This window comes from Callorhinchus milii, unplaced genomic scaffold, assembly GCF_018977255.1.
Source record: "Callorhinchus milii isolate IMCB2004 unplaced genomic scaffold, IMCB_Cmil_1.0 Scaffold4, whole genome shotgun sequence".
In the NCBI taxonomy this organism is placed as follows: domain Eukaryota; kingdom Metazoa; phylum Chordata; class Chondrichthyes; order Chimaeriformes; family Callorhinchidae; genus Callorhinchus; species Callorhinchus milii.
This window is the reverse complement of record NW_024704745.1, coordinates 67,778,302-67,800,462: the sequence shown is the minus strand read 5'-3', so window position 1 is coordinate 67,800,462 and position 22,161 is coordinate 67,778,302. Positions and strand designations below refer to the sequence as shown.

The 22,161-nt window shown below is 40.3% G+C and overlaps 1 protein-coding gene across 4 annotated transcripts in view; it reads right to left on the bottom strand.

The window, feature by feature from the left end:
• sgcg (sarcoglycan, gamma) overlaps positions 1 to 22,161 on the bottom strand; it is a 198,296-nt gene that overhangs the window by 10,820 nt on the left and 165,315 nt on the right. For all 4 annotated transcript variants that reach the window (XM_007900656.2, XM_007900655.2, XM_042334490.1 and 1 more), the window contains exon 6: positions 6,126 to 6,198. In XM_007900656.2, coding sequence (XP_007898847.1) covers positions 6,126 to 6,198 — 73 coding nt within the window. The remainder of the gene's footprint in view (positions 1 to 6,125; positions 6,199 to 22,161) is intronic.

Here is a 22,161-nt window from a genome sequence, read left to right as displayed (position 1 = left end):
GGAACTTAGGGAAATTTTCATTAGTAGAGAATTGGTGCTAGGGAAACTGTTAGCATTAAAAAGTGATGAATCCCGTGGTCCGGATGGCTTGCATCCCAGGGTTTTAAAAGAGGTAGCTTATGAGATAGTGGAGGCCTTATGTCTGATCTTTCAAAATTCCTTGGAATCTGGAATAGTCCCCATGGATTGGAAGATCGCAAATGTCAAACCACTATTTAAAAAAGGTGGAAAGGCAAAGATGGGGAACTATAGGCCAATTAGTCTCACATCAATGATAGGAAAAATTTTAGAATCATTGATTAAGGATGTGGTAGTGCGGTATTTAGGGGAGCACAATATAATTAGGCCAAGTCAACATGGCTTTACAAAAGGGAAATCATGTTTGACAAATCTCATAGAGTTTTTTGAGGATATTTCCAGTAAACTAGATAAGGGTGAATCAGTGGATGTGGTCTATTTGGACTTCCAGAAGGCATTTGATAAGGTGCCGCATAAAAGGTTAGTCCAAAAGATAAGGGCCCATGGGGGGAGCATATTAACGTGGATTGGGGAATGGTTAACGGGTAGGAAACAAAGAGTAGGGATAAACGGGTCCTTTTCAGATTGGCGGGATGTGACCAGTGGAGTGCCACAAGGATCAGTCCTTGGGCCTCAGCTATCTACATCAACGATCTAGATGAGGACATCAAAGCTAATATATCTAAATTCGCGGATGACACAAAACTAGGAGGAAGTGTCAACACAGAGGACGACTAAAAAAATGCAGCGAGACATAGATAGGTCAGGTGATTGGGCAGGTAGGTGGCAAAGTATAATTTAGCGAAGTGTGAAGTCATCCACCTAGGTAGAAAAAACAGTAGAGTGGGTTATTTTTTAGAAGGGGAGAGATTGGAATGTATTAGCGTCCAGAGGGACTTGGGTGTCCTTGTACACCAATCACGGAAAATTAGTCTGCAGGTGCAGCGAGCAATTAGGAAGGCGAACGGTATGTTAGCATTCATTATGAAAGGATTAGAGTATAAGAGTAGGGAAGTCTTGCTGCAACTGTATAGGGCCCTGGTGAGACCACATCTGGAATACTGTGTGCAGTTTTGGTCTCCTTATGATGTATTTGCCTTGGAGGGGGTGCAGCGTAGATTTACTAGGTTAGTACCAGGGGTGAAGGGGATGAGTTACGAGGATAGGCTGACCAATTTAGGCCTTTATTCTCTAGAATATAGAAGAATTAGAGGGGATCTTATAGAAACCTATTAGATCATCAAAGGGCATGATAGAGTAGATAGTGGGAGATTGTTTCCCCTGATTGGAGAAACTAAAACCAGGAGTCACAACCTTAAAATCAGAGGCCAGCCCTTTCGCACTGAGTTGAGGAAGAACTTCTTCACTCAAAAGGTGGTGAATGTATGGAACTCACTACCCCAAAGGGCTGTTGACGCTCAGTCCTTGAACATATTCAAGACTGAGATAGATAGATTTCTTATTGCAAAAGGGATTAAGGAATATGGGGATAAGGCAGGGTTAGGTTATTAGCTGGAGTTAGATTAGAAGATCAGCCATGATTGAATGGCGGGGCAGGCTCGAAGCACCGAATGGCCTACTCTTGCTCCTACATGTTATGTTATGTTATTCTGCTGTGGGCTGCACCTTGATTTTTTTTCTAGCCAGGTGTCTTACAGATGTGGAAACCCATCACCACATGCAGAAATATCCAAACCAGATAAGATTAAAGTTTCACATATGTACACCACCTAAACATGGAAATTTCCCTGTGTCTGGAATGGAATGTACACTTTCTGCCCAGAGGAATGATCTCTGCTTATCTCATTTCAGAGAGTATTAGGCACAAGTTGCCAAGAGCCAATACTTGTGGACCCCCAAATTGTGCGTTGGGGATACGGCTGGACTTTAACCAGCTATAATAACACATTTTCAGATTTAGCTGGTATCAGAATTTTGAAAGCGTGTCAACATCTCATCTATATAGATAAACTCTTAAGTATAACTGATAGGTTGCACTTAAGCTTTCAGAGAGCAGTGCTGAACAAAGGCTAAACTCCTTGCCACAGAGACAGGGTTAACATCAGAGAACAAGTCACTGTGAGTTACTCTTGGCTCACTCTGGGGTCAGCCTGGCTCAGTTTGTAACATTCTTAACTCCACTCAGAAATCTGGAGATTCAAGCTCCACATCGGCAATTTGGACTCACAGAACAGGGGTGTGCTGCATTGCTGGAGGTGTGGACCTACAAATCAAACGTTAAACTGAAGACTCACCTGCCTGTTAGTGGCACCATTTGAAAAGAGAAGCGAATTTCTCCTGGTATCCTGGCCAACAATCCCCAGATAAAATTGGTCATCAACTCTATTGCTGTTTCTGGGGTAGTGTTCTGCGCAAATCTGCTACTGTATTCAGCTTCAAATACACAGTAAAATTCTGAGAAACTCTTTGAGTCATTACCAACAATGTGATATGGTGCTATATCAACATGCAAGGATTATTTATTATTACTGGCTACAGCATAGCACAGGCAGAGACCTGAGTGATAATAATAATAATCCTTGCATTTAATATAGCGCCTCATCACGTCTTTGAGATGTCTCAAAGCGCTTTACAGAATACAATGTAAAGTGAATTGACTGTATATTTAGTGGGAGAATTGCGGCAGCCAATTGCGCCCAGCAACTTGATCCCAAGTTAGGGGAGAACAGAAAGAGAATTTTGTTGATGAATATGATCCCAGTCAGACATCACGTCTAGTGAATGCAGGCTGAGATCTGAACACACTGTTAGAAGCTGAAACAGTCTTGTTCAGCTTTCCAGGCCAAGAAAATAACACCCACAACCATTCTGCCTATCTTCTTCACAGTCAGGAATTTTGACTAAAGGGACAAGTGACTAAAGGGAAAAAAGCAATAATACATTATAACACCAGTATAGTTAAAAGGTCTAGCAGCGTTTGGGTCTAGACAAAGAGCTTTGATAAGAGCAATTACCACTGGTATTTCCCAGAGAACCCACTAGTGACTTCAGTTTTCATCTGTGACCTCGAGGGGGGCGGCAGTGAAGGAGGTAAGTGAGGTTTCTGTGGGAGTTGAACTGACTACAAGGTAATGTGTTTGGCAATGCAATGTCGGAATCGAGTCAGTGCTTTGTGGTGTTCTAGGTAGTCCTTTTGCTAAGTACTCCACGGTATTCCAGGGCAGCTAGCCTTCCTCAATAACAGGACTCAGAGGCACAGACTGGAGGCAGGGATTCTTCCCACTCAGCTCTCATTAACCCTGAAAGTGAAAGCTCTAATGGATAAGGTGGCCATAGCTGTACAAGCAGCAGGAAGCTTGACAGACAGAGCTCTCAGTGACAAACTATGTGGTTGTAGCCGGTTAAACTCCAGCTCAAACTCTCCAAACCTTAACCAGACCTGGTTCCCCTCCCCCACTGCTGTTATTAATGATGAAGTCAGAAAAACTCAGATATTGGACTTGCCCCAAATCACCTAGAATTTGTGTATAACACTAACCAACCAACAGGGCATGATTCATAAACATTAAGTTCAATGCCACCATCTGACTTCTTTAACTTCTACCATCTTCGTTTCCAGGAGGAGCCCAGGAAGTGCCTTATTTCTGTGCAAATTGACATTATATAGTGTGACCCCATTTTTAAGTGCCTCACTAGAGGCAGAGTTTGCTTATATCATGAGATCTGCAGTTGCCAGAAGTCAGGTGCCACAGCCGGCATCCTATGGTTCCTGTCGTGTAATGTCTCAGATTGCTTTACGACAATGGGGCCAGATGCCGAGCAAGGTAGAAGGGAAAGAGAGAGGTGACCATAATATGTTGGAAGAGGTAGGTTATGAGGCTGGACTTAAAAGACACAAAAAGGTGCAAGACAGAGGGATGGAATGGGGGAAACCCACTGCGTAGAAGCTTTCAGAATTTCACTGTTTGGTGCAGTGTGATGATGACATCAACGAACTAAAATAATTTTTAAAACAATAAAATCAAAATTTACAGACGTGTGAATAAAGATGCCTACTGATTTTTATAATTAATACTTCAATCATCTGTATTTGTTTCAGCTTTGACCCTGCAGAAAATAACCAAACCAGACATGAATTCTCAATGAAAATAATACACCAACAAAGTACACAATCATTTCATTTCACAGTATACTCCGCAAAGTGTTTTGAAATGTCCTCCCAACTTGAAAATTGTAATATCAAATGTAAGGATTATATAATGCACAAATTGAATTAAACCACGCACCAATTGAACTGCAAAAAACTTTGTGAGCACGCTGAGAAGAATAAGGGAGGGAAATGTGCAAGCCGGCCATGTTAGCGGCTCAGCAAAAAGTATCTAAAAGACGACTGGTGTGAAATTGTGCAGCCTAAAAAGCTAGTTTGGGGAAGATTTACACACATTGTTCAGGTCCTAAGAGCCAGTTGAACTGGAAAGCCCTTTGCGATTGCCTGGTCTAATCTCTTCCACCCAACGTATGTGTCATTTTGTATTGCTCATTGCACTGACAGCTAGCACAGTTCAAGCTTATGCCATAGCAGAGTGACAAGAGGATTGGGCTGTGCTGCATTATCTGATCAGGCTGCGTTCAAGAGAGCTGAAGGAGATTACAGCGCTGGACCACAGGCTGGAGCCCCATTAAACCAAAACAAATCTCAAGAACGTGCAGCTCAGCTTATTTTGCTTTGTATTTTCTTCCTATAATCCTCAATGTGCAGTATTTCTGTTTTCAGCTAAGACTGGAAAATTAAGAATTTTTCAGTTCACCGCATGGAGCCACATTATATTTTTCGAGCAAACCTCAAAACTACTATTAGGAGACCTCAGAGCTTAGAATAAAAAAAAGCAAATTCTATACTGTCCAACCTTGTTAGATACTCTTTCACAGAGAAGTGCAGCAAATTTATTATTAATAATTAGCGCTCCGGGACGCTTATAAATGCAAGGAACCGAGTGAAGGACGCTATATAAATGCAAGTTCTTGTTGTTTGTTGATGTAATAATGCCAGCAGTCACTGTAGACAGTGTTTCTCCAATAACAGTATTTACTGTGCTAGAAATAATAAGCTTGCATCCTGAAGATAGGTAAAGAGCGGGCAAGACAGAGGGACTGAGACAGGGAGTTAATGATAATCCTTACATTTGGTATAGCATTGGGAGGATGTCCCAAACCTTTTCACAAGATACACTGTAAAGTGGAGTGTCTGTGTTTTGTGAGCGAATACAAATGGGGAGAAAGTGCATTAACATGCAACAAAATCATTCAGCCTTTTCCCTTTTTGTGGGAGAATTTTATGAACAAGATCAAAGGAAGATTCAAGGAAATCTCACTGATGTGAAACAATGTGTTTCAAACAGTTTTTGCTGGAGGAAGGGAGATTTTTTGACTGAATTGCATCCTTGTTAAAAGTGATAAGAAGATAAATAATAAAAATAATAATCCTTGCAATTGATATAGCATCTTATCATGTCATTGAAACGTCTCAATATGTTTTGCAGCATTTTGCTATTTACTGCACTTACATTTGTCAAGTTAGTGTGTATATATAACTGTGCATTTGGATGCGAATGCGGGAGCCATTGAAAGTTGATATAAAGTACATTACTGTAATGGTTGTCCTTTCCCCTCAGGATAACATTTTGAAAAATGTAGTTTCAACAGTGGGTGACTAAGCTCACATTATCTAAGATGGCACTCTAATGCAGTGCTGGGGTGTGCTGCAGTGCTGCAAGTGCCATCCTTTGGATGAGATGTTAAACAGAGATCCCATCAGTCACTTCATAGTTGTTTGTGGGACACTGCTGTATGGAAACTGGCTGCCATGTTTGCCTACAAATACCTAGCCACTACACTTTATAGTAAAATACTATGAAGCGCTTTGAGACATCTTGACCACGTGATAAGGCGCTTCATCAAATGCAAGGATTATTACAATTGAGATGATCCGAGAGCTATCTGCGGGCTGCATCACAGATGCACTTTAAGCACTGTTTAAGCACTGAATCCTAACCTGACATATTTTCACTTTGACTGTGAGGAAACAGATAGAGCTGAGTTTCTGTGAGCAAGAAACTTTGTCTTCGATTTGCATGTGTTTTTCCTACCTAAGCTCCTTGAAAGGCTGAGCTCTGACCACTGGTGTCTCCACAGAATGTTCAAAGAGTGCACCTTCTGGTCCTGGAGGAAGAAAGGAGGAAACAAAGCTTTTAATCTCAATGAAATACCACAGCAAGTTAGTTTAACATTAAATACACGGGTTCACAGTTGAAAATTCGCATCAAATAAATGCAAAGGTACCACATAAAAGTGACCTTATTGAGGCCTGTTTTAACTGAAATACAATATTAACTGAATCTGTATACTTAGCCATACTATAAATCGTAGGATGACATTTTTCAGCAGCTCTTTTGTTACAGGCTTGATTCTGGTCAGCAACATCACCTCTCTCTCTCTCTCTCTCTCTTTATCCCTTGTGATTGTGGAATGTGAACACTTCCGCTATGCTTCCCAACACTGGCTTGATGAGAGCCTGAGAGGTGAATAATTACCCACACCAATTGAACACACTATATGCATTGTGATTTGCCCCAACACAAGCCACATTGCCAAACTCTCTTCAATTAGAAGATCTTACCACAAAGAGCATCTTTCAGATTAAAGAAAATAGTAACTTGATTCATATTTTACCTACAAAATACACAGTCACACTATACTTTATAGTAATGTATTTTGTGGGCAAATGTGGCAACCAATTTGTCTCACAAACAGCCATGAAGAAAATGACTAATATAAAGAAATAAATGATAAACTTGCATTTAACATAGCGGAGTCCAATACTGGAATGTCTCAAATATCTAAAGCTCTTAATAAAAAAAGTTATTTTAAACTGTAGTGAATATTAGTGAAGTACTTAGTGAGTTCATTGCCTGGGGGAATCTATCACCACCATCCTTCCATTCTATCTATTCTAACACTACATGTTTCTCCAAAGCCTAATCGAATAAGTTAAGTTGAAGATTTTGAACGATTCCTCAGTTTGCTGTAGTTGATAAAACAATTACTAAACAATGGACAATTTGTGCAAGAATGGACAGAATGTTTTTCTTGCTACCTACTTCTAATGAAATCCCCATCATTTACTATTAGGCTACGGTCACTGCAAAGACTCTAATTCACAATCTGCCTGGCTCAATTTAGCTCAATTATAGAATCTGTATATACTGAATATAGAAAGCCCCAATAACACAGAGCAAAACAGTGTTTAAGTTTAACCTTCAAGACCATTTCATGTCCTCTATATACAGAGGAGTAACTTCATAAAAATTATAGCAAAGATGAATGACAATCTGCCCACCTACCCTAATGTTAGCTCCTCCATTGGAGTACTGTATTCCAATCCTAATTTCATGCTCTTTCCACAATTGTTCCTCTTCAAACATTTACCTATTTCCCTTTTACTATTTAATGATAAAGGTAACCCTGTCTATAACATGTTCAGCTGGGTCCAACCCTTCATCAACTGTGCGTTATGTAATACAATACAATTTACATTTATATAGTGCCTTTCATGTTGGGAGACAGATTCAACATGCTTAATAATACTGGCTGGGTACCCAAGCTGGGAGTGGGAGCCAAGGAGGCTGGGGAGTGGAAATATGACTGAAAGAATGGTCAAAGAGGTAGGTCTTGAAACAGACTTTGAAGCCTGGTGTACTGCATTTTGAGTCAGCACGGGTCCACAATAGACTTGTAATATAAGCAAGGCAGTGTTACAGTGAAGGGCGCTATAAGAGGGCTACCCTGTATACACACTGGGACAGCATTTGTAGACTTGAAAACAACTGTAAAATAGGGAAATCTGTATACTGTCGAGAGTCTCACATGCACACTAACTGGGACTGGTCCCATTATACAGAAATAATGGGAGGTAAGAGATCCATTTTACAATCAATGTACTGACAGAAACCAATCCAGAATCTGAAACAAAAACTACAGTCCTTCGAAACACATCTGACAAGGCTATTCACTCCACCGTTGGTCTTTGTTCTAAATTCTAAGTTTGATTTTCGGGCAGGGCGAAACGTTGGGCAAGTTTCCTTACTCCACACACCTCTGTTTACCTAGCAGTACGTAGGAACCCAGTTGTTAGTCGATTGGCAGATCACTTTGACATCAAAAGAATAAAAAATTTGGTGATTGTTTGTGGGACACTGCTGTGCACAGTTGACTGCCGTGTTTCGTTCATAGGAACATAGAAACATAGAAATTAGGAGCAGGAGTAGGCAATTCGGCCCATCCAGCCTGCCCTGCCATTCAATAAGAACATAGCTGATCTTCTAACCTAACTCCATCTGCCCGCCTTATCCCCATATCCCTTAATCCCTCTATCCTTCAAAAATCTATCAATCTCAGTCTTGAATATATTCAAGGACTGAGCATCTACAGCCTTCTGGAGTAGAGAATTCCATAAATTCACTATCCTCTGAGTGAAGAAGTCTTTCCTCAACTCTGTTTGAAAAGCCTGACCCTTAATCTTAAGACTGTGACCCCAAGTTATAGATTCTCCTACCAGGGGAAACAGTCTCACACTGTCTACTCTGTCAAGCCCCATATGAGTCTTATATGTTTCTATAAGTTCACCCCTAATTCTTCTATATTCTAGAGAAGATAGGCCTAGTTTGCTCAACCTATCCTCATAGGTCAACCCCCTCATCCCAGGAACCAACCTAGTGAATCTAAGCTGCACCACCTCTAAGGCGAGTATGTCCTTTCTTAAATAAGGAGACCAAAACTGCACACAATATTCTTGGTGGGATCTCACCAGGGCCCCATACAGTTGCAGCAAGACTTCCCTACTCTTGTATTCTAACCCTTTTGCAATAAACACCAACATCCCATTAGCCTTCCTAGTTGCTTGCTGTACCTGCATACTAACTTTTTGTGACTGGTGTACAAGGACACCCAAATCCCTCTGAACACTGACACTGCCTGGTCTCTCCCTTTCTAGAAAATAATTTGCTTTTCTGTTTTTACTACCCAGGTAAATAATTTCACACTTCCCCACATTATATTCCATCTGCCACCTTCTTGCGCACCCACCTAACCTGTCTATTTTCCTTTGCAATCTTTTTGTGTCATCCTCAGAGCTTAGTCTCCCACTTAGCTTAGTATCTGAGAAGGACACGTTTATCCCTACTTTCTGTTTTCTTCCCATTAGCCACTCTTCGATCCATGCTAGTATATTGCCTTTAATTCCATGGGCCCTAATATTGTGTAGCAGCCTTATATGTGGCACCTTGTCGAATGCTTTCTGAGAATCTAAATACACTACATCTACTGGTTCCCCCCTATTTAACCTGCAAGTTACATCCTCAAAAAACTCTAAAAGATTTGTTAAGCATGACTTCCCTTTTGTAAAGCCATGTTGACTCTGCCTAATCATGTTATGGTCTTCTAGGTACCCCACTATGACCTCCCTAATTAAGGATTCTAGAATTTTCCCAACCACCGATGTCAGATTGACTGGTCTATAGTTCCCCATCTTTTTTCTCCCACCCTTCTTAAAAAGTGGAGTTACGTTTGCGATCTTCCAATCAATGGGAACCGTTCCAGAATCCAGGGAATTTTGGAAGATCAAAAACAAGGCATCCACTATCTACATCTCACCCGCTCTCTTGCCCCCTTCAAGCCCTGTCTAACGACCTTCCTCATCGACCATGCCTTCGGCCACCCCCCTGCCCTTGCAACCCTCCTGACTCCAACTCCCAGCTCGGGTCCAAAAAACCCTGACTCCAAGGCCATGCACAGCTGCCAGGAATCACCATTGAGATGATTGTCAGGTGCGTAGGTTCGCTTTCTGCACCTAGGGACCATTCAGTGAGTTAATTATCACAATGTTCCTAAATTGATTACCAGTATTAATTATCATGTAGGTGTTAACCAACACATCAAAACAACCCAAAATGTGTACCCCTAGATTATAACAATCCTATTATTTAATATTTCATATTGGGAGGACATCTCAAAGAGCTTCACAGGATATATTGCACTGTAAAGTGCAACATTTGTGTATTTTGTGTTTGTGTTAACTGGTTCTACTGTTCAGTATATCTGTTGGTTGCTTGCTGATGCAGAATCTAGACCTTCAGCATCAATCTTCTTAGTTAGCTTTGCAGGCATTCTTTTGTACTACTCATATACGCAAGACATAATAGCACTGAAACACATCTACCAATGAGATGCGCTTAAGTATAACATAGTCACGTTTAACAGACACAGTCACACCACTTTACAATATAACCCTGTCAAGTGCTTAGAGACACTGCGATGACTTAATAAGGCAGTATATCAAATCCAAGGATTATTTTTATTATTGAAGGAGTGTAACCCGCACACCCCCGACCCCCATTATGTGGAGCCCTGTAGTTCAGTGGTTAGAGCTCTCGCCTCTCTCAAGTGAGAGACCTGGGTTCGATTCCTGGCAGGGTGAAACCTTGGGCACGTTTACTAACTCCACACGCCTGATAATAATCCCTCTAGAAAAAGCAATAATAAATTGGTCACTTCATTCCACGACTGTTTGTGGGACACTGCTGTGCGCAATTAGCTGCCGCGTTTCGCCCACAAAATACAGTCAATTCACTTTACAGTATATTCTGTGAAGCGCTTTGAGACGTTTAGAAGACATGAAAAGCCCTATATCAAATGCGAGGATTATTATTATTACTATTATTTTGTAAGCCAATTTTGTGCACTGCAATGTGCCACAAACAGCCATTAGGTCAATTAACAATTTTTTATTTGGGGGATTGTTGGCCAGGAGAAACTCCCCTCACTTTTCAAACAGTGCCATGGGATCTTTAATATCCACCTAAACAGGCAGGCGGGACCTCAGATTTACATTGGAAGATTGGCACCACCATCAATGCAGCACACCCTCAGCCCCACTGTATTGGAACATCAACCTAGAATATATGAGTTCAACATCCCCAATCCTACCCCTTTATTAGTTACATTATTTCATGAAATGAAATACCTGGGATTGAATTGTTGGAAGTCCCAGGTAGCCCTGTCAGAATCCCATCAAGTCTCACATTAAACCAATAAAACATTCCCAATGATGGTATACTGCTGTGCGCAATTGGCTGTCGCAATTCGCCCACAAAATATACAATCAATTAAATTTACACTATATTCTGTGAAGCGCTTTGAGACGTCTCAATGACGTGATAACGCGCTATATCAAATACAAGGATTATTATTATTTTACAGGATGATATGTAGATATAAAACTTCTGATACATATATTACCATATATATATAATATATATGTATATATATATGTATAGATATTGCTACCTGTGTGAGGGGCCCTATATAAATGCAAGTTGCTGTTGTCTTTTTGTTGATCGGCCAACAAGCCTAAAGACCCACAGGAAGGAAGGGCCAACTGCTTGAGGGAAAATTGGCATTACAAACATTTACCTTCATTGAATGATGGTGATTGGTAGGGTTGATGATCTATCATAAATGTAATCATCTGTACTCCCAGATTAACAGATCTGATTTATAGTATAAACTAATCCGAATACTAAAATCAACTGTTTTATTAATAAACTGTTTTATTAATCTATCTAGACATAACAACATAAACCAGTCTGTTCTCATATCATAATTAAGGTAACAGAATGTTACTGATGCCATTAGGATTATTTTCAATTTGTTGCAAATAACATTTTGATGGTGGGAGCTGTATTCAGTTCCATAGTTTGCTGCCAGCTTTGCTTACGTTGCTGTGCTGCTCTTGGCAACACTGAATATAAGCGGAAGATAAAAGCACAGTCATCAGAGTCACTCCTCAGACTCTCCTAGTTCAGTGGGACTGCTGAACAACTTTGATTAACAATTAGCCACGGATTCACTAATGGTTCATCACTTAGGCTTGATCACAAGACAAACATATTGGAGTTTGATTTGTGACAATTTTTTTCAAAGCGGGCAACCTAGTCTAGGCTGACAATTCAATGCGGTGCTGGGGCTAAGCTGCATTGTTGAAAGTGCCGTCCTTCGGAAGACATTTTAAACTGAGGTTTTATCAGCCTGTTCAGGTGAACATTAAAAATCCCATGGCTACACTTAATAATAATAATAATAATAATCCTTGCATTTGATATAGCGCTTTTCACGTCGGGAGGACGTCCCAAAGCGCTTCACAGAACACACTGTAAAGTGAATTGACTGTATTGCCCACAAAATACAGTCACTATGTTTCACAATGAATCCTATGAAATGCTATGGGATGTCCTCTGAATGTGAAAAGCTCTGAATCAGATGCAAGGATTATTTATTCATTATTTATAAAAGGGATTCCTCAATAAATAATCTGAATTCAGCAAGTAAGAACTCTTACTAATAACTGGAAATATGCCAATGTGCTCTGATGTGATTTAGTTCATCAGTGGAGTTTCTGCAGATTGATGGGAATTCTAATGGGATTCCTAATTTCTAAGAAACACCATTAATTTACCCCAATGTATTTTTCAGAATTACTTTCTCATGCTTACTGGGTTTATATTGGTCCCTATTAATTTAGACCATCCATGAATAACCTTAGTTCAACTCTCCTATCCATGTACTTTCAACCAAAAAGAACAAAATGAGTTAATTGCAAACTGATGTTATTTTACTAACAGTAAAATTGCGTAGAATGCAATCCTGATCTTAACCTTAATAATTATAATTCTTGTTTTCAAGCCTTGCTCATTCATGGAAAATAAAGGTTTATCATATTAAATCTTTTATTTCACTGATCAAGGATATTATATTAAAATAATTGATACAATGTTAAAATAGAACTTCATTTGTTTATTGAACCTGTAATGGCAACTGGTTAAAGGCGAATAGAATCCTCCCTTCAGATTAATCTGATGCCACTTCACTCATGGTGCATTATTTCTCTTTTAACACCCCCCCACCCCACCTCTCCCCACACACACAGCTCCATGCTTGCGAAAGACTTGTTCAGCACAATATCAATTGGTTTATACTGGGGTTATTTCTATTTTTACTGCTCTAGAAACAAAGTGGAAGAGAAACAAACAGCTGGACTTTTCTACATCCATGTTCCACTCTGGCTCAGTCAGTCACTCTAACCTTTAAAATGCCTGCCACGTTTATAACAATCCTTGTATTTGAAATTGTCAGAACGTCACAAAGAGCTTCACAGAATTTTAGTGTAAAGCGTAGTGATTGTGTATTTGTAGGGGAACGCAGCAGCTAATTTGCACACTACAAGCAGCTTGTTGTCATGGAGTGAGTGGCCAATTTTATTTGGGGGATTGTTGCCAGGACACTGGGAGAAACTCCCTTCTTTTTCAAATAGGATCTTTAACGCCACCTGACCAGGCCCTTGGTTTAAAGTCTCATCTGAAGGACGCCATCTCCAATGATGCAGATTGAAGACCTGCCATGGGATTTGAACGCACAACCTTCTGATTCAAAGGTGAGAGTGCTCCAGGATGCCACCCCACGTGAAGGGCATTTTATAAATGTTGTTGTTGCCACCAATTGAGTCAGGCTGATATACAAAACAGTGATGACACCAGGCATTGTCTTTACCCTGTAGACCACTAGGGAGCTTTTCAGATAGTTTTGAGAGCCACAGTCATTAATGTATTTTTAATACATTGTACTCAACCATCGCTATAGTAATATCCAATATATTTTACTAATATCCCTTGTGTGTGCTGTACTTGCTTTTCACAAAGGGTTTCATCACTTTTCCAACCATTATTTCAATTTGAAAGGATTTAGTAGTACATAAAGTCTTTTTGGAGGGTGGTTGAGTTTTACATTAAGACATGTAATTCTCTGTTGTATATTAGGATTTTTTGAGTAATTGAGTCAGCTGGGTGATCAACACATAGAAAAACCCCTCATCATTAAAGCACCTAAACCAGATTAAGTGACGGGTTGATGGACTAGGCGGATGGTCCAATGGGAGTGCAGCAAGTTGATGGGGAAAGAGAAAATTAGAAAGTTATTTCTGGAGGGTTCTCAGAATTTAGCACTACATCACTGCCAATATTTTGCAGTTGCTTATACTGCAACCTTTGAGCTTTAAGGAGACAAGCAACCGATTTGCTCTTGGTCTTCTCTATATTGTCAGACTCCAAATAATGGGCATGATAAAGGTCCTTTAAGCACTACCCAATACAACTCCAGTTCAAAGTGCTGGAGATGACAAAAGATTCTAAGTGGGAGTGGATCAAGAAATATTACCATGTTAATTCTTCAATTTCAGTTTCCAGGCAATTTCATGAAGTCTAAAGCTGCAGTTCCACAATGAGAAGTGAATCTCACAGTGCATTCAATGTTTATCACATTCAATGTGCTGGACAGGCCTCCCTCCCCGATACCAGTCTCACTGGCGAGATCCCAGAAACTATATCTACAGCATTACACTTCTAGCCTGCGATTGACAGGAACTATTGTCTAACTGTCCAATGCTCCAGGCTCCAGAATTTCAGGCATTTAAGTGTCAGTGTTGCTAGGTTGGCAGCATTCTTTGAATGTTGTAGGCGAATGAAGCAGCCAATTTGTGCACAGGAGTGTCCCACAAACAGTCATGAAGTGAATGAACAATTGTTATTGGGGGAATTTTTTTCTTATTGGCCAAAACATTGGGAGACACTGCTTTCTCTTTACAAGTAATGCCATGGGATCATTAACATCTACCTGAAGAGGCAGGACCTTGTTTTAACATCTTATCTTTGCCCACAAAATATACAATCAGTTCACTTTACAGTATATTCTGTGAAGCGCTTTGAGATGCCTCGAAACATGATAAGGCACTATATCAAATGCAGGGATTATTATTATTATCTGAAGGACAGTACCTCCAATAATGCACCTCCAACACTGCACTGGAGTGTCAGTTTAAGTGAGTTTAAAGACCTGACATGGGCTTGATCTCACAAGCTTCCAACTCAAATGCAAGGGTGCTACCAAGAGGCGAGAGTGCTACCAACTGAGCCAGGTTGACACCTAATTGAATGGCTGCCAACACTTTTTCAGGCTGATACGTCACACATAGCTCAGGTACCTAACATGAGTCAGCATTGCTAGGAAACAAAGAGAGGAAATTGGAGAGGGAAAAATAAAAGGAAGGCAATTATATTCAATTTCATCTGAATTACTAACATATTGCAACAGTTCTGAGTCTCAATTATAGAGACAAGGAAATGGGCAGTTCAGTAGGTCTTTTCAGACCTCACCAAACAATGTTAACTACATAAAAATAACGAGAACACTTAAAATGACTCATTGTCAACTCCAGTAATAAACCCTTTGGCAATGCGTCATGAAGTATCACAGGGTAGATGCTGAGACCATATTCATTATCCAACTTAGAAATAAAACTGAGGGGTTACAGATTCACTTCTATTCTTCTATTAATGTTTTTTTTCCCATCAGTTTTGTGCTCATCGAGGTGAGGGATGTTAGAGCTGGGAGATGGAACACATATCTATCACCCAGGAGTAAATCTGATGAGTAACTGTTTGCTAACTTCTCCTTTGTAATATCTTTAATATTTAATAAAACGATGAATAACAACAACCGCTGGAGGGACAGGAACCTGAAATTATCAACTTGGCTCCATTGGTAGTACTCTCACCTCTGAGTCATAAGATTGAGGGTTCAAGCCCCACGTCAGGGTATTTTAACTCATATCTAGACTGGTACACAGTACTGGGGGGAGCACAGCATTGTTGGAGGTACCGTTCTTTGCATGAGATTTTAAACCGCAGTTCTATCTGTTTGTTCAGGTGGATGTTAAAGAATCTATTCAAAAAGAGAAGGGAATTTCTCCTGGTGTCCTGGCAAACAATTCCCACACATAAAATTGGTCATTCATTTCACAGCTGTTTGTGGGACATTACTGTGTGCAATTGGCTGACAAGTTTAACTTGCATTAAATAGGAATCTGGTTATTAGTCAATTGGCAGATCGCTTTCTGGCAGATAATAATCCCTCAAAAAAAAATGTGGTCACTCAATCCACGACTGTTTGTGGGACACTACTGTACACTACCTGCTGCCATGCTTCACCCACAAAATACTCAGTCAATCCACTTTAAAATATATTCTGTGAAGCGCTTTGAAACATCTCGACGATGTGATAAGGCACTATATCAAATGCAAGGATTTTTAAATATAAATTCACCTACAAAACATAGTCAGTACAATATACTTTACAATAATTCCCGTGAGGCACTTTGAGAAGACCTCCTGACTTGAAAGGTGCTATATCAAATGCAAAGATTATTATTAAATTCTGTTTCATGCAAGACTAGATATTATAGAATGACCTCTGTGGCAATATCACTCAGGTTTATGCTTGGCAAATGCTAACTCTTTTAAAATTCTTGACTGAAAGCTGAATTCTTCATTACGTTTGTGTCTGACTTTGAAGTGCCAAATGTTTGCCATCTAAAATAAAGTGAGAGGTTACCAGTATTTGTGAAGCATATGGACACTGCCAGAGGGGATTAATCTTACTGGACTTCAGCCAAGATTCATGTAATTCTTCTCCACTCCCCCAACCGCCTTATTTTGTGTCAATTCCAAAGATACTTTAGAAAGACTCAAATACACGATTGGAAGGAAACTGGAGAATATGTCAACGCTTTAAATGCATTAAAAACATTAAAAGCACAATATGAGTCACACTTCTGCTACTATCCACTTACACCCCTTGTCAGTAACTGTCTTTGCATTGTTCTCCATGGTAAAAAAACTAAATAAATAATAATCTAATAATCCTTGCATTTGATTATGGCGCCTTATCACGTTTTCAAGATGTCTCAAAGCGTTTCACTGTATATACTGGAAAATGAATTGATAATAATAATAATCCTCGCATTTGATATAGCGCTTTTTACATCTTCTCGACATCTCAAAGCACTTCTCAGAATATGCTGTAAAGTGAATTGACTGTATATTTTGTCGGCGAAACGCGGCAGCCAATTGCACACAGCAGTGTCCCACAAACAGTGATGGATTGAGTGACCAAATTATTATTTTTTTTGAAGGCATTATTACTCCTGTATAGGTGATCCAACAATTGACTAACAACCGGGTTCCTACTTACTGCTAGGTGAAAGGAGGCGTGTGGAATAAGAAAAATTGCTCGAAGTTTCACCATGTCTGGGAATCAAAGCCAGGTCCACTCGCTTGTGAGGCAAGTGAGCTAACCACTATGCTACGGAACTCCAAGATGCATCAAGACATTGAGGTCCTGTAGCATAGTAGACTTTGCAAGCGAGAGGACCTGGGTTCAATTCCCGGGCAGGGCAAAACCTTAGGCCAGTTTCCTTACTCCACATGCCTCTGTTTACCTAGCAGTGAATAGAAACCCGGTTAATGGATTGGTGCATCGCTTTCCGGAAGCATTAATCCATTCAAAAAAAGCAAGCAAAAAAAATGTAGTCACTCAATCCATTACTTTTAGGCTGGAGTAGGGGGTATTGCTGGAGTCTGACCAGCTAGAAACTGCATAGCTTGCTGTTGAAAACACTGTACCCACAGGGGGTAAGGTAGTCCCACTGCTTGTCCAGCTGGGACTACCTTACCTTACCCATTAGGACTTTGGCTTCCAGGGTTAACAGGAGTTGAGTGGGAAGAGCCCCTGTCCCCAGTGACTGATATGCCCTTCTTCTAAGTTCTGCCAATGAGCCAGTGCTGTCATCAGCATTGCCCTGGAGTTCTACAGACCTACCACTAACAATTTACTCAAGGAGATCCTGCTTTCCTCCCCATAGACACTAGTTGATCATTTGAAATCTTACAAGCGTGGGTTCAAGCACTCACTAGATGGATAGCAGATACCAGGAACTTCCTTGAACTTCCTAGTAGGCAACACAACTCAGCATGAAATGCGTGAGATCACCACCATCTTACTGTCCACAGCTCGGTTACACATCCCTTCCCATTGAGCAATGGTTCCACCAGTTGAAGGTGCAGAGCTTGAGCATCTGCTTCTTGCCTCTCTGCAAACCAATCAAAGTGAATTCCAAGCACTGGATGCACAGCCATGTGTTCATGAACTCCGAATGTCTGCTGTGCACTTCTCTCCCACTACTTTCCGACTCAGTGGCTGAACCTTCACTCACTATGCCTCTATTCTCTGTAACTCCCTCCCTGAATGCCTTTCCCTCACCGCTTCTCTATCTATTTTGAAAAGCCTCCTGAAAACATACCTCTTCAACCTTGATTAAGATCACCTTCCTCCTCCCCCACTCTCATTGCTCAGTACTTGGCACTGTTTCTGTGAACCCCTTTGAGACGTTACCCTATGTGAAGGATGATATATAAATGTAAGTCGTTGATTTCCAAAGCCTTGAAGGTAATTGCTTTCTGCTTGCACCTCAATGACAAGCAGACAGCAAGGACAAGCTTTGCGGTTTCAGCTGGTTGGACCCTTGCAGTACACCAACACTCTGTGGTCTCCAAGCCTTAGCTCTTGCCAACCTGCGTTGAATACTCTCTGGAATTAGATAACCATGGACACATGATGATGGGTTTCCGCTTGTGTCAGATACCCGGCTGACCAAAAAAATGCTTCTACCTCAAATAAGGAGCAAAGAGAGGAAGACTGAACCTGTATTTTTCCACTCAGTGACACGTTTTGCTGCTTTAATATACAGCAGCATCAAGCTGACTCAGTATTGGTTTTCACGTATATGCAAACTGTGAAAAATGCTTTGAGCTGCTACAATTGCAATTTAAATTTCTGAAGTAGGTTTTCATTTAAATGTTATTGGAATGTTTAGATAGTGCTGGATTAAATCTTTGAATAACATTTATTTCCTCTGCTCTGCATGAAAGCAGTTCGCATTACTGATCACACAGCTAAATAACCTCGTATTGGCAAGTTCCTGTGCTGGAGCCTAAACGGAATTGAACTGTTTGCAAAAAGCAGTGAAAAGCAGTTCCAAGGTTAAAATCTTATTCTACATCGGATATTATTTATTTCAGTCTATCCATTTTTTTTGCACCATTTATATTTTCTTAAGTGTTCACAATGCAAAAATAAATTGCAAATATAGGTCGAAATTCTTAGCATTTTTTTCATAAAATAAGCCAAAGGTCAAATCTTGCAAGGTCAAAAGAGGGAAGAAGGAATAACAATTTTGAATTGTTTTGATTTCCTTTTCTTTTACAGTGTAGGCTGACACTCCAAAGCAGTGCTGGGAGTGTAATGCATTTTTGGGGATGTGCCGTCCTTCAGATGAGATTTTAAACCAAGGTCCTGTCTGTCTCTTCAGTTGGATGTTGAATTGGTTTGATTCCCAGGCAGGCGAAACATTAATCAAATTTCCTTACTCCGCATGTCTCTGTTTACCTAACAGTAAATAGGAACCCAGTTGTTAGTCGATTGGTGGATCGCTTTTCCGGGAGCAATAATCCCTTCAAAATTAAAAAAAATTATTTGTTTCGCCCACAAAATTATGCCCAATAATTCACTTTACAATATATTCTGTGAAGCACTTTAAAACGTCTCAATGACATGATAAGGTGCTATTTCAAATGCAAAGATTATTATTATTATGTTAAAGATCCCATGGCACTATTCAGAAGGAGAGGGAAGCTTCTCCTGGTATCCAAGCCAACACTCCTGATAAAAAAAAGGGTATTTAACCTCATGGCTATTTGTAGGACATTACATTCTGCCCTATTTTCTGCAAATTTATCCCGGAGTCACTCCGACAGCCCCCCCACCCCACTTTCATAGCTGTCTCAAGACATACCTCTTTGACTGCATTTTCAGTCATTCCCCCCTCCTCCCCACCCTCTTCAGCTCCACCCCCCCCCCTGCCAGATTTGGTATCCAGTCAGCTTTGTGAAATCCTTTGAGTCATCCTCCCAACATGAAAGGTGCTATATACATTTAAATTGCATTTTACTGTAAAAAAAAGTTAACTGCTCCAAATATTGTGTTCCACAGACCATACGCAGCACCTAAAGGCAGAGGTCAAAAGGCCACTAGTGTAAGGAGATAGACAGAAGGCTGTGCAGATGCCTTATTTTCATTTTTTTCTGTATTCCTAAAGCAATCTAACTGGATCTAGCATGAATGCTGTGAAAAGCTTGTCACTTCTAATATAAGGAGCATCCCATTAAAGGGGCAGAATTTCCATCAGTGCATTGTGAGTTTGCATCCAAATGGAAAAAATGATTTCCCTGAATCTTCCTCACACAGATCCTTTGAATGAACGACCTCAAGGTCTAGATATATGACTCCAGGTCTGATGTAAAACCTGTTCTGCTACACAATCAGGATAATCACATTCAGTCACCAAACTGCATGAGACAGGAATTGGGAAATGAGCACAGAGCTGTGCTCTGCTGAAACCCTGCAAGATGTATCTACACTATATAAATACACAATATGTACGTACATGCATTTATGGACTTTCTGGAAGGAAACAAACCTCAGAATGGACTGGGAGTTAATAGTTACATGTATTTTCTCTGAATAAAATAACTTTTAAACAAATGTACCCTTTTGTATACATATAAAACCCTCAACTGTCCTTTAAATCCCATATCCATGCCATGACCCGTTCTGCCTTCTCCCACCTCCACAACATTGCCCGCCTCCGCCACTCTGCCCTTCACAAACTGCAGTTTATTCAGACTTCTGTAGCTCATGTTCTCTATCCCCATCAAGCTTCATGAGCCGATCACCCCCATGCTCATCTGGCTTCCTTGTCCTCATCTTTAAAGCCCTCCATGTCTTGCTTCTCCCTAACTCTCAAAGCCACTTCACAGGATATACTGTAATGTGTTGGGGCTATGCATTTTGTACACAAACACAGTAGACAATTTACATACAACAGTGTTCTACAAAAATCTAGGAAGTGAATGACCAATTTTAGCTGTGGGATTCTTGGTCAGGACACTGGGAGAAACTCCCTTCTCTTTTCAAATAGTGCCATGGGATCTTTAATGTCTACCTGAACAGGCAGGTTTAACATCTAATTTGAAGGACAGCAACTCCAACAGTGCAGCATACCCCTGCACTGCACTGGAGTGTCAGCCTAGATTATATGAGTTCAATGTCTTGATGTTGAACTCACATAATTTAGGCTGACACTCCAACCTTCTGATTCAGAGGCAAGAATGCTTCCAAATGGGGTAAGGCTGTCTGACACGCAAACTGTTCCACTTGTACAGCAATGTTGAACTGTGTATCTAAGACAACTGAGGCAAATTCTTGAGTCAAAGGAGAAGCTTCCCTCTGCTGATCTGATCGTCTTTGATGTCGCCAATGTGAGCGTTTTCCATTCCCAAGCTCTACTTTTCAGTGTTAAAAGAAAGTTTAAAAGAAGAAAATATGGTGAGTCTTTTACCAATATTTAACTTGTCCTACTATTATACTCTTAATGCCTTCAAATGGTACTCGTTACTCTGACTGCCAGATGGTGGCTTTGGAGCATCAGAATTTTAATAACAGATCTATTAGTTACCAGAAGATCTAAAATCTTTCCGTGACAATTTATGACGGAGATTTTACTTTTAACAGTTGTCGTAGTTCTGAAAAGACTGAAGATCCGCTGGATACCAGAGGTATAAAGGGAAGTGTTGGAAATCATTGCCTTGTCTGTCAAGCATTAACGAAGATCATGACAATGTTCCAAAGCAGGGGGAAGATGGTTTCTCTTGCCGCTGAATACAATGGCTTTGGTGGTTTAGGCTTACGATGGGAAATCCACATTTATAAGCACATTGAAGTTAACAGAAACCAAATTTATCTTAGCATTTGGGTATTTAGTCTATTGAACTACATTATGGGAATTGTGGGAAATCTATTGTACTGAAAAGAACTGTATTCTCTCTCCAATTATAATGATAATGATACTGGCTGTACCTGTTGCAGCTACGCTTGCTCTCAAAGGATCCAATATGGAATGTAGATTTTTCTGATATCACTCACAAAACATTTAACATGCCATAAACACCGTGTGCACACCTTAAGCAAAACTGCTGTACATGTGTGATGAGTTTGTTTAGGTCATATTTCACCAACGAAAGGAGATTCCCCCCAAAAAAATAGGCCCCCTTACAAGACCTTTCC